Source organism: Nycticebus coucang, chromosome 4 (assembly GCF_027406575.1).
Source record: "Nycticebus coucang isolate mNycCou1 chromosome 4, mNycCou1.pri, whole genome shotgun sequence".
NCBI classification, from domain to species: Eukaryota; Metazoa; Chordata; class Mammalia; order Primates; family Lorisidae; genus Nycticebus; species Nycticebus coucang.
Genome location: NC_069783.1, coordinates 37,542,507 through 37,555,009, shown reverse-complemented (window position 1 = coordinate 37,555,009; position 12,503 = coordinate 37,542,507). Strand labels below are relative to the sequence as shown.

The 12,503-nt window shown below is 39.6% G+C and overlaps 1 protein-coding gene across 1 annotated transcript in view; it reads left to right on the top strand.

The window, feature by feature from the left end:
• The window catches only part of CDKL4 (cyclin dependent kinase like 4), a 63,484-nt gene that overhangs the window by 12,631 nt on the left and 38,350 nt on the right, over positions 1 to 12,503 (top strand). The window contains exon 3 of the mRNA XM_053587350.1: positions 4,192 to 4,313. Coding sequence (XP_053443325.1) covers positions 4,192 to 4,313 — 122 coding nt within the window. The remainder of the gene's footprint in view (positions 1 to 4,191; positions 4,314 to 12,503) is intronic.

The window sequence follows — 12,503 nt, the reverse complement described above, 5'->3', positions numbered from 1 at the left end:
CTCCTAAAAACCTCACACTTTTAGAACCATCAGGAACCTTAGAGATGCTTCTTAACCAGTGTCCTTATTTATCACAGAGGAAACTGACCCCCAGGTAGCCCTTCTCAAAGGTTAATCTGTACTCTGGAGCATTCTGGGAGGCCAAGGAGGGGCAGATGGCTTGAGCTCAGGAGTTCAAGGCCAAACTGAGCATGAGTGAGACTCCAGTTCTAAAAAAAAAAAGAAAGAAAGAAAAAATTAGCCAGGTGTTGTGGTGGGCACCTATAGTCCTGGCTACTTGGGAGCCTAAGGCAGGAGGATCACTTGAACCCAAGTGTTTGAGGTTGCTGTGAGCTATGATGGCACAGCACTCTAGCCTGGGCAACAGAGGGAGACTGTCTCAAAAAAAAAAAAGTTAATGTGCATAGGAATCCTTGGAGGTCTTGTTGAAATGGTGGTCTTGGGTGGGCCTGAGATTCTGCATTCTAATAAGTACCCAGCTAGTGCAGAAGCTGCAGGTTTCTGGGCCACACATTAAGTAATAAGACCTTGTGATTTGGCTCGGTGTCTGTAGCTCAGCGGCTAGGGCTGCAGCCACATACACCGGAGCTGGCCGGTTCAAACCCAGCCCGGGCCCACCAAACAACAATGACAACTACAACCAAAAAATAGCTGGGTGTTGTGGCAGGTGCCTGTAGTCCCAGCTACTTGGGAGGCTAAGGCAAGAGAATCGTTTAAGCCAAAGAGTTGGAGGTTGCTGTGAGCCGTGATGCCACCGCACTCTTACAAGGGCAACATAGTGAGACTCTGTCTCAAAAACAAAAAAAAAAAAGACTTTGTGGTTTTCTCCAGGACAGCAGACCTTCACTTTGACATGTGATCTGTTTTTTTAAAAAAAAACAAAAATCTAGTTTGTGTAGGGGGATAATAATTACCCATAGTAATTATATTATCTCTTTATTTCAAATATTATCTGCAGTAGGTTTTCTCAAATAATACATTCTGGTGTTTTGTTTAAAATATAACTTGTGGCCAGGTGTGATGGTTCACATTTGTAATCCCAACACTTTTGGAGGCTGAGGTGAGAAGATCGCTTGAGCCCAGGAGTTTAAGACCAACCTGGCTAACACAGCGAGACACCTGTATCTACAAAAAAATAAACGATTAGCTGGACATATGTGACTGTAGTCCTACTATATGGGAGACTGAGGCAGGGATTGCCTGAGCCCAGGAGTTCAAGGTTGCACTGAGCTATGATCATGCCACTGCACTCTATCCTGGGTGACAGAGCAAGATCCTGTCTCTAAAAATAAATAACTATGATATGATATGACATGATACACAAGGGTTTTCAGGATCACATCCATCATGTAAAAAAAAAACAACAGTTTACTATTACCTCTTAGCCAGCAGAAGGCTCCAGCCAGCCGGCCGGCTCTGGCATCTGTGAGTGGGCTAAAGAAGCTACAGGCAGGATCTGAACCAGGCAATTCTGTTTTCTAAAAAAAATAATGGTTTTACCCTTCAGCCTGTCCTTCCAAGTCCGCAAATAAAGTTAATGCTCAGCCTGAACCTCTGGGTTGCAAGTGCCCCAATTTGAGAACGAGCTTTAAAGTAAAAATGTAGCCGGATTTCAACTCCGGGTGGTCTCTGGCGACGTTTCTCGGGATGAATTGTCTTTCTGTGTTTGGTATGTTGCAGCATGCATGCCATGAACAGATTCCTTCCATGATCAGTCGGGCTTACCTTCTCCATAGACTCCTGTTCTTTAAATTTGATTTGCCTCCCCTCCTTACTGCCTGTTTTACTTTAGGTAAGTCACTATTTTTCTGGTTTAAGTTAACTCCATTTGGAAAGGAGATACAAATTGCTGGCTCGCTCTGAGAGGAGATTTGGCCAGGTTAAGCTGTGGAATTGCCTGAATGGGTAGCACCTGTGACTCCCCTAGGCGCCCCTGAAAGGGACACTGCTCTGCGTCCATACTGAGGTTTTGCGGCAGCACAAAGCAGCTGGCTTTCTGTATGACCTGTCTCATCCACTCTTTGCCTTGCTGCTCTTTTGGGCAGTGAAGCATGTAGAAAGTAAATTGGTTCCGTGCTCTTGGAATTTCTTTTCCTTTTTTTTTTTTTTTAAAGAGACAGAATCTTACTATGTTGCCCTGGCAGATCCTGAACTCCTAGGTTCAAACAGTCCTCCCTCCTCAGCCTGGGCATATTTTTAAATGTACAATGGATTTTCTTTCCTCAGTCTATTGACCAGGAGACACACAGATGTAGGGTGGTATTTTTTGTTCAAGCCATTTTTATAGATACTGAAGTAGAGGCATACATACAACGCAAGCCCCTGTACCCAAAACTCTTTACAGGTCCTGCAAAATATTTATTGAGTTTCCACTATATGTGAAATACTGTGTTCTCTTTATCTTTCTGAGTGAGTGGTATAGGACTTGGAAAGTTGATTGGTCTACTATATGGGAAAACAACAGGGAAGATGAGTTATGAATAGGAGTAATCCCCTCTTCTTTTCTTTTTATAAAAAGAAAAAAAAAAAAATAGGAGTAATCATATATCCTGGTTTGCCCAACACAGTCCTGCGTTTTAGTTTGCTAGTCCTGGAAAGCAGCACAGTCCTGCATTCTAGTTTGCTAGTCCTGGAAAGCAGCACAGTCCTGCGTTCTAGTTTTTATCCCAGTGTCCCATCAGGTTCACATCCCCTTTCAAAAATGTCCTGGTGCGTATGCTAAACTATATGGCCACCCTAGTCATAGGCAGGGTGTCCACATGTGCTGCTTTGTCTGAGATAGTCCTGTTTTATACCTATTACCCTGGTTTGGATGGTAAACTCACATAGTGACTCTAGCAATGGACTGTCTTACTTGATCAGCATTGTTCTTTGGTTTTACAGTATTGAACAGAAGCTATTATCAAGTGTTTTGATCTGGGAATAGAATTGAACACATAAAACATCTAAGCATAAGCCTAAGAAAGAACAATAGAATCAAAGAACAGAGCTGAAAATATAATAAATAAATTTAAAACACAGACAAACTGTAGAGACGCCTAGAATAGGCAGTTTAATCAGATTTAAGGGCTGAGATCTGGTACTGATGAGAGCCAGTGCTAGGATCCAGATTGAGTGTAAATCTTGCTAATATTTACAGTCAATCCAGGGTAATATGCAAGCTAAGTGAGTACTAATGATATTTATAGCCTTCATGCAATCCTTCTATTGCCTCAATTTTTATTTTAATTTAAGGTTTAATTTATGACTTGGATATTTAGAGTCTTCATAAAATACATAAACTATTTTCTGTTTTAATGCTTGTATTTTTGTTTTGTTTTGTTTTGTTTTCATTGAGGCATTTTATTTTTCAGTATGTATTATATCCCTAGAAAAAGAATCCCAGGATTTTCCCTCCTGTGTGTTTTCTTCTTGCTTCTTCATGGTCCATGATGCCAGCTGAAGTTGTCAGTAGAATGAAACCAAACTGGCGGATGGGAGCGGATTATTCTGCCATCTTTCTAGATCTTTGAGTTGTACACCAACCCTGGGCCGATCACTCCACACTTGTTTAACCTGCCTGTGAGGTTCACCACAATTTTCCCAGCTCTGCAATCATCGATGATTTCAAATTCGCCAATGTAACCATGCTTCATCATCACAGTTATAACTGGGCCTACGGGTGCCCGCCACAATGCCCAGCTATTTTTGGTTGTAGTTGGCATTGTTGTCTGGCAGGCCCGGGCTGGATTTGAACCCTCCAGGTCTGATACATGTGGCTGGCGCCCTAGCCGCTGAGCTACAGGCACTGAGCCTGTTGATGCTGTTAAAGAGCATCAGCCAGGACATTCATGGCACCGTTACGGTGGCACAGAAAGACGGCGGAAAGAGGGCAGGCAGGACTGATATTTCTGCCCTCTGCCCTAGACCATAATGCTTGTATTTTAAGTTGTATACTTTATTTGCTATCACCAAAGAGATACAAGCATCTACTATAAGTACTTTTGATGAATTCTTAAATTGCTTCCAACTTTGAGTTTTTATGATTCTTGCTAAGAACAGTTTCTATTATGAGTAACCGTAATAAACCTCTCCACAAGAGATGCACACAGCAAGCCTTGTGTTCTTAAAATTATAAGGCATCTGGGGAGAAATGGTTACTAGAAACAGATGCTAAATTTTTGTCTGCCTTGTATTTCGATTCCTTTGCAGCAATTAAAACACCCAAACCTTGTGAACCTCATTGAGGTGTTCAGGAGAAAAAGGAAAATGCATTTAGTTTTCGAATACTGTGATCAGACACTTTTAAATGAACTGGAAAGAAACCCAAATGGGTAAGTAATCTAGAAACTGCAGTTGTGTTTGGCCAGTTCTCAGTTTTATTATATGTGGAATTAACCGTGGCAAACTCCAAATCCCAACCATAACTCCCTTTTCTACCTGATGCCTCTGGCTCCCCCATCCCCATTGTCAGGGTGCGCGCAAAGGGCAAATAAAGATTTGCCTAGAGGAATTATAATTAGGAAGACAAATCTATTGCAAATATAAATCTTGTTGCATTTTGAGGCTAACTTAAATATTGGATTATCTGAATTCAAGGAACAAGCCATGATTTAATATTAGGAAATATATTCATATAATTCACTAATAAATTTAAGGATAAAAAATGTTTGATAAACCTTAAAAATTTGAAATGTTGATAAATTCAGTATCATTGAATTTTCCTGATCATTAAAAAAAAAAACCTTAGTAACTAGGATTAAAATAATAGTTTCTTAACACATGTGCACACATACACACACCTCTTCAAATCAATAGCACTTTTACCCTCAATGATAAAACACTAAAGGAACTTCCACGAAAATAAGAAACAAGACAAGGATGTCACTTATCACCATTATAATTTAACATTGTTCTTAGAGCTCTAGCCAATGTAATGCAGTAAGAAAAACAAATAAAATGATATAGCTTTTGGAAATGAGATAAAATTGTCCTCTGCATGGTATTATTCTACAAAATCTAAGAGAATCACCTAAAGCAGTGATTTTCAACCAGTATACCACAGCACACTGGTGTGCCATGAGGAGCTTAGGTGGGCCTTGAAAACTTTTTAAAGATCATTAATTAAATCATTTTCAGAAAGTTCAAAGCACAGTAAGTATATTCTTTTTTTTTTACTCTTTTTTTTTAGTCAAAATTATTTAAGTGTGCCACGGAAGTTTAACTGTAGGTTCAAGTGTGCTGTGAGATTTAAAAAAAAAGGTTAAAAAACAACTGACCTAAAGAGTTATTCAAAGTAATGGAATTCATTATAGTAACCCCCATACTATTACACTTAAAAAAATAGCAATTACCCATCAGCACTTTGGAAAATCTAGTGGAGGGAGAGGCCCATTCAAATATTAACTGTAACAAAAAAGGTTAGTATTAAACATAAAAAGAATTGCTCAGATTCTACATAAGACAACTATAAAACTTAACTGAGTTACCTAAAGGATTTTATTTAAATGAATACATATTTCTGGATGGATAGATATATTCATTATTGTAAAAATATTACCTTCCTAATTTATTTATTTATTGATTGATTTTTTTTTTTTTTGAGACAGTTTCACTGTGTCACCCTCGGTAGAGTGCTGTGGTGTCACAGCTCACAGCATCATCAATCTCTTGGGCTTAAGCAATTCTCTTGCCTTAGCCTCCCAAGTAGCTGGGACTACAGGCGCCTGCCACAACACCCAGCTATTTTTGTTGTTGTTGTTGTCATTGTTTTATTTTTCAGACAGAGTCTCACTCTGTTGCCCAGGCTAGAGTGCCATAGCGTCATCATAGCTCACACCAACCTCAAGCGCCTGGGTTCAAATGATCCTCCTGTCTCTGCCTCCCAAGTAGCTGTGACTATAGGCACCCACCACAAAGCCTGGCTGATTTTTCTTTTTTTTTTTTTTTTTGTAGAGACAGAGTCTCACTGTACCGCCCTCAGGTAGAGTGCTGTGGCGTCACACGGTTCACAGCAACCTCTAACTCTTGGGCTTACGTGATTCTCTTGCCTCAGCCTCCAGAGCAGCTGGGACTACAGGCGCCCACCACAACGCCCGGCTATTTTTCTGTTGCAGTTTGGCCGGGGCTGGGTCCGAACCCGCTACCCTCGGCATATGGGGCCGGCGCCCTACTCACTGAGCCACAGGCGCCGCCCCTGATTTTTCTATTTTTAATAGAGATGGGTTCTCGCTCTTGCTCTGGCTGGTCTCGGACTCAAATCCCTGATTTTAACGGATCCTCTTGCCTCGGTCTTCCAGAGTGCTAGTATTGCAGGCATGAGCCACTATAACCAGCAAAGAAATTTTTTAAAAAGAAGAAATAAAAAACTGGAGGGGGTCTTTATTTTTTTTTTTTAATTTTTTTTTTTTTTGTAGAGACAGAGTCTCACTTTATGGCCCTCGGTAGAGGGCCGTGGCCTCACACAGCTCACAGCAACCTCCAACTCCTGGGCTTAAGCGATTCTCTTGCCTCAGTCTCCAGAGTAGCTGGGACTACAGGCGCCCGGCTATTTTTTTTTTTGGTTGCAGTTCAGCCGGGGCCGGGTTTGAACCAGCAACCCTCGGTATATGGGGCCGGCGCCTTACCAACTGAGCCACAGGCGCCGCCCCTGGAGGGGGTCTTTAATTGCCAAATTTAAATCATGGTAGTTTTAGAGATTCCCTTTGACAAAAAAATACCATCCACAAAAGTTAAAAAAAAAAAGGAAAATTGAGCAAACTGCCAAAATTAATAAATTTAATAGCTGCATATGCAGGTTTTACAACTAATTCTTTTTTTAAAAGACCAACACCCAAATAGAAAAGATATTCATTCAAAAAATCTTTGATGAACGCATACTATGCACCTGGCTACGTGCCAAGTCTCAGGATCCAGCAATGAAAAACTTACAAAAAAGTAGCCTAACCTTACAGAACTTACATTCCCAAGAACCTAAAAAAGCAAATCATTAAAAAAGTGAGAGGAAATGACAAATCCAGCTAAGAATACATGTTTATCCTCTCTTAATCAGGAAGTTCAAAAATTTTAAATAAGTTATCATTTCTCACCAATTAAGTATTGCAAACATTTTTCAAAAATCAATATACTTAGTGTCATTAATAGTCAGGGAATCAGACCTCATTCACATCTAGAGAGAGTGTAATTAGAAGGGTACTTTGCTTGAAGAGAAACTTCTCTGAAGAAGACAGGCACATGGCCTACAAACATATGAAAAAGTGCTTATCATCCTTAATCATCAGAGAAATGCAAATAAAACTACTTTGAGAAACTACTAACTCCAGTAAGATTAGCCCATATCACAAAATCCCAAGACCAGAGATGCTGGCATGGATGTGGAGAAAAGGGAACACTTCTACACTGCTGGTGGGAATGCAAATTAATACATTCCTTTTGGAAAGATGTTTGGAGAACACTTAGAGATCTAAAAATAGATCTGCCATTCAATCCTATATTCCTCTACTAGGTATATACCCAGAAGACCAAAAATCACATCATAATAAAGATATTTGTACCAGAATGTTTATTGCAGCCCAATTCATAATTGCTAAGTCATGGAAAAAGCCCAAGTGCCCATCGATCCACGAATGGATTAATAAATTGTGGTACATGTATACCATGGAATATTATGCAGCCTTAAAAAAGATGGAGACTTTATCTCTTTCATGTTTACATGGATGGAGCTGGAACATATTCTTCTTAGTAAAGTATCTCAAGAATGGAAGAAAAAGTATCCAATGTACTCAGCCCTACTATGAAACTAATTTATGGCTTTCATATGAAAGCTATAACCCAGTTATAACCTAGGAATATGGGGAAGAGGGAGGGGAGAGAGGGGAGAGGATGGGCGGAGGGAGGGTGATTGGAGGGATTACACCTGCAGTGCATCTTACAAGGGTACATGTGAAACTTAGTAAGTGTAGAATATAAATGTCTTAACACAATAACGAAGAAAATGCCAGGAAGGCTATGTTAACCAGTGTGATGAAAATATGTCAAATGGTCTATAAAACCAGTGTATGGTGCCCCATGATTGCATTAATGTACACAGCTATGATTTAATAAAAAAAAAAGGGCAGTTTGATAAAATGTATGAAATTTTTTTAACCGTTTTTATCCTTTGACCAAAAAAATCCATATAGAGAAATTTATAGCAAGAAAATAGAGGCAAAAAGTTATACAAATGAATGTTCAACGTATCATTTATAACAAAAATACTGAGACTGACCTAATTTTCCAATAGTAAAGAGTTGGTGACATGTATTTTGGTATAGCCAAAACAATCCATTAGAAAGCGTGCAGGAGAAGAACAGTTAATTTTCTGGGGAAATGTCTGTGAGATAGAGGGAGGGTTAGTAGGGGGACCACACCTGTTGAGCATATTGCAAGTACAAGTTGGATCTATCAGGTGGAGAACACAAATGTCTTAACGCTGTAATTGTGTAAATGAGGTGAAGGCTATGTTGATTAGTAGGATGTAAGCACTCCAATTTGTACAAATAATCATTGAATTCCATAATGGCATAAATGTATTCATGATCTATGTACAAATGACTTAATAAAAAAATAAAATGGAAACAGATAAAAATTTAAAAAAAAAAAAAGGAACGAAAAAATGAGGCAACATAGCAGAATGTAAAGTTAATCAAAAATTTTATTTCAGCCAAGTGCCGTGGCTCACACCTGTAATCCCAGCACTCTAGGAGACCGAGATGGGCGGATTTCTTGAGTTTAGGATTTGGAGACCAGCCTAAGTGCAAGACCCTGTCTCTAATAAAGAAAATAGAAAAAACTAGCAGGACATTGTGGTGGGCACCTGTAGTCCTAGCTACTTGGGAAGCTGAAGCACGAGGGTGGCTTGAGCCCAAGAGCTTGAGGTTGCAGTGAGCTGTGATGATCCGGCAGCACTCTGCCCAGAGTGACAGAGTGAGACTGTCTCAAAAAAAAATTCTTTTTATTTTGAGTTTTCCCAATAGTCTGTGAATATACATATATTACTTTAAAAATAAGAATATAAAACACAGCTAAAATGTCATATTAATTCATAATTCAGCTTCATTAGGAGGTAAACAGGGTGTTGTGGGCGGCGCCTGTGGCTCAGTTGGTAGGGCGCCGGCCCCATATACCGAGGGTGGCGAGTTCAATCCCGGCCCCGGCCGAACTGCAACAAAAAAATAGCCGGGTGTTGTGGCAGGCGCCTGTAGTCCCAACTACTTGGGAGGCTGAGGCAAGAGAATCGCTTAAGGCCAGGAGTTAGTGGTTGCTGTGAGCTGTGTGATGCCATGGCACTCTACCGAGGGCCATAAAGTGAAACTCTGTCTCCACAAAAAAAAAAAAAAAAAAAACGGGGTGTTGTATGTTGACTTAGAGGACAGATATGTTTATACTATCTAAATAATAAATAACATACATTTTCACTAAGTTAGAAATTTATGCTTACTTCATGTATTGTTCCAGGCTCTGAAACCAAAACATACAATACCTACACGAGTTTAATTGAGCCGAGCGTCTTTCTCTTTGCTGTATGTCCCTTAGGCCTCTTCCTGGTGTAGACTTAGCTCGTGCCCTTCTTTCTTTAGCCTGGAGCAGCAGTTCTCAACCGGTGGGTCACAACAATGAAAATACATCCTGCATATCAGATATTTACATTATGATTCATAACAGCAGCAAAATTATAATTATGAAGTAGCAGTGAAAATAATTTTATGGTTGCAGAGGTCACCACAACATGAAGCACTGTATTAAAAGGTTGCAGCATTAGAAAGGTTGAGAACCACTGGCCTAGAGTATTCTAACCTTTTTTACTTTTTCTTTCTCTGCCGTAATCTTTAAAATTAGAGCTCCTAGATAATAATATCTCCAAGATTCCTTCATCTAGGTGGAATTGCTTCCCTCCTTTGAATCTCCATGGAGTTTTATTTTTATCCCTGTTATAGTACCTAGTACATACTATCTTATTTGTTTTTATATGCATACTGTCACCAGTGTGTCAGTTTTTAATGGCACAATTCGTATCTAATTTATCTTAATAGCTTTGTCCTCAGGGCCTAGCATTCTTTCACTCATTCACTCAAAGACTATCTAATTGAGCCTTTACACTGGTACAGAGGATACCTAGATAAAATGGCACAACCTTGCCCTCAAGAAGCTTAAAATCTAATGAAAAGACAGGTATTCCAAGTAACAATTACAAATGGTCAGGTTGGTTGGGTTAATGTTGATGCCAAAAATATGCATGAGAAGCAGCTCCAACTTCTGCTGGCTCTGGGAAATCAGGCAAGTTGCTGCAGAGACGGCAACATTTAGGCTGAGACTTTTGAAAAGGGGGAGGCGGTAGCCAATGGACGCAAGAAAGAGCGAGGCATGTTCAAGCAACTCCTGTGTTGTATGTATTTAGCGGTGCCATCTTGGAACTACCCTACTTTTCACTCCTTTAAGTTTCACAAAGTTTAGTTAGCAATGCCAGCATGTAGCAGTGATTTAGGTCAGCCCTGAGACTTGGCTCCATACAGGGGAATGCAAATAGGAACAATCTAGAACATCCCACTCTTTTTATAAAATGTCACATACTTGTTGATAACAATGTTTAATTTAAAACATTCATCTACTTTTACTCCCCTCCTAAAATCTACTTAAATAACAGTCAAGAGAGTGTTAGTAAAGGTCTAAATCTAGTGGCAAGCAAACAGCAATAAACAACTAAATGCACACATACCAAGCCTTTTGGACCTGTTCTTTATTCAGGGAAATGCACGGTTAGGAGAAATAAATAGTTTGCAGGCATAAGATCATCAATGTAGTGGAGGAGGGATGAGTTATGGGATGGTGAGATAATGATGGGTCCCAAGGACGAAGTTATAGCATGAAGAAGAGTTAAAAGTGCACTGCCTCCGCTCCTGGACAAAAGCTTCTAGTGTTCTTTACTTAGTAGATAGAGAAAAACAAAATGTTAGATCAAGAGCTGCATACCAATTACTGGAACTGTGTCGAATTTGCTCCAGTAAAGACATGACACGTATAAGAGCAACTACAGTGAGCATCATATGACTAAACTTAAAATAATGTGTTCTCATTCTCTGAGATCAATTTCTCTTCTACAAAATCCAATAGGTAAGTTATTAAAAGGAACATGATAGGAGGTATCACCCCTGCCAACAGGGTAGATCTCCCTAAATTGTTGCTATGCTACAAACGATGGACTAATCCTGCCATCAAGAAGTTTAAAATTTAATGAAAAATCAGATTACAAAGGAACAATTATAAATGATTATAGTGTTATAAAACTACTACTAGAATTTATAAAACTGTAGCTGTGTACCCCTGTCTGGTGACAGCACATCATGTACATTGATAAATTAGGCTTGAATTTTCTCCTTAGTTAGCTGGTTGTAGAATATTTCCCGTAACGTTATGGGTGTGGGTTGGTGGAGGGTGATAGTGAATCAGAAGGATTGAGAAATACATTAGAGCAGGGAGAGGGATAGGCGGTCATGGTGTATGGCACACCTCTTGTGGGCGGGACAAAATTCTAAGAGGGACTTTACCTAACAAATGCAATCAATGTAACCTAATTCTTTGTACCCTCAATGAATCCCAAACAATTAAAAAAAATTAAAACAGCAACGAACCTGTGAAAATCGAGAAAGGTGAAAGTAATAAAGTGCAGAGACTATATTAAAAAATTCTGACACTTTAATTAAAGGTCCATAGAAACTGAATAAGTTCAGAATATTTCATATTCTGAATATTTCTGAGGGGCTCCTCTACAAATGGAATTTTACCCTGGAAGTGAGAACAATGTAATCTAAATATTATACCCTCATATTAATTTGAATAAAGTTAAACATTTTTTTAAAAGAAACCTTTGCAATATAGAGATGTTAAATCTTCTCAAATTAATTTTATTTTTTAATTTTTTTATTGTTTGGAATTCATTGAGGGTACAAAGAATTAGGTTACACAGATTGCATTTGTTAAAGTCCCTCTTAGAATTGTGTCCTGCACCCAAGAGGTGTGCTATACACTGTGACTTCACATTCCCCTCTCCTCTTCCCTCTCCCCCCTCTTTCATCCCCCTGCCCCCAACTTCGTATTAGATCATCTGCCTTTGCATTAGAATTGAATACATTGGATTCTTGCTTCTCCATCTTTTTTTTTTTTTTTTTTAAGACAGAGTCTCACTTTGTAACCCTTGGTAGAGTGCCGGGGTGTTATAGCTCATAGCAACCTCAAACTCTTGGGCTCAAGCGATTCTCTTGCCTCAGCCTCCCAAGTAGCTGGGAATACAGGAGCCTGCCACAATGCCTGGCTATTTTTAGAGAAAGGGTCTCACTCTTGCTCAGGCTGGTCTCAAACCCGTGAGCTCAGGCAATCCTCCCACCTCAGCCTCCCAGAGTGCTAGGATTACAGGCATGAGCCACTACACCCAGTCCTTCTCTATTCTTGTGATGCTTTACTAAGAAGAATTTGTTCCAGCTCAATCCAGG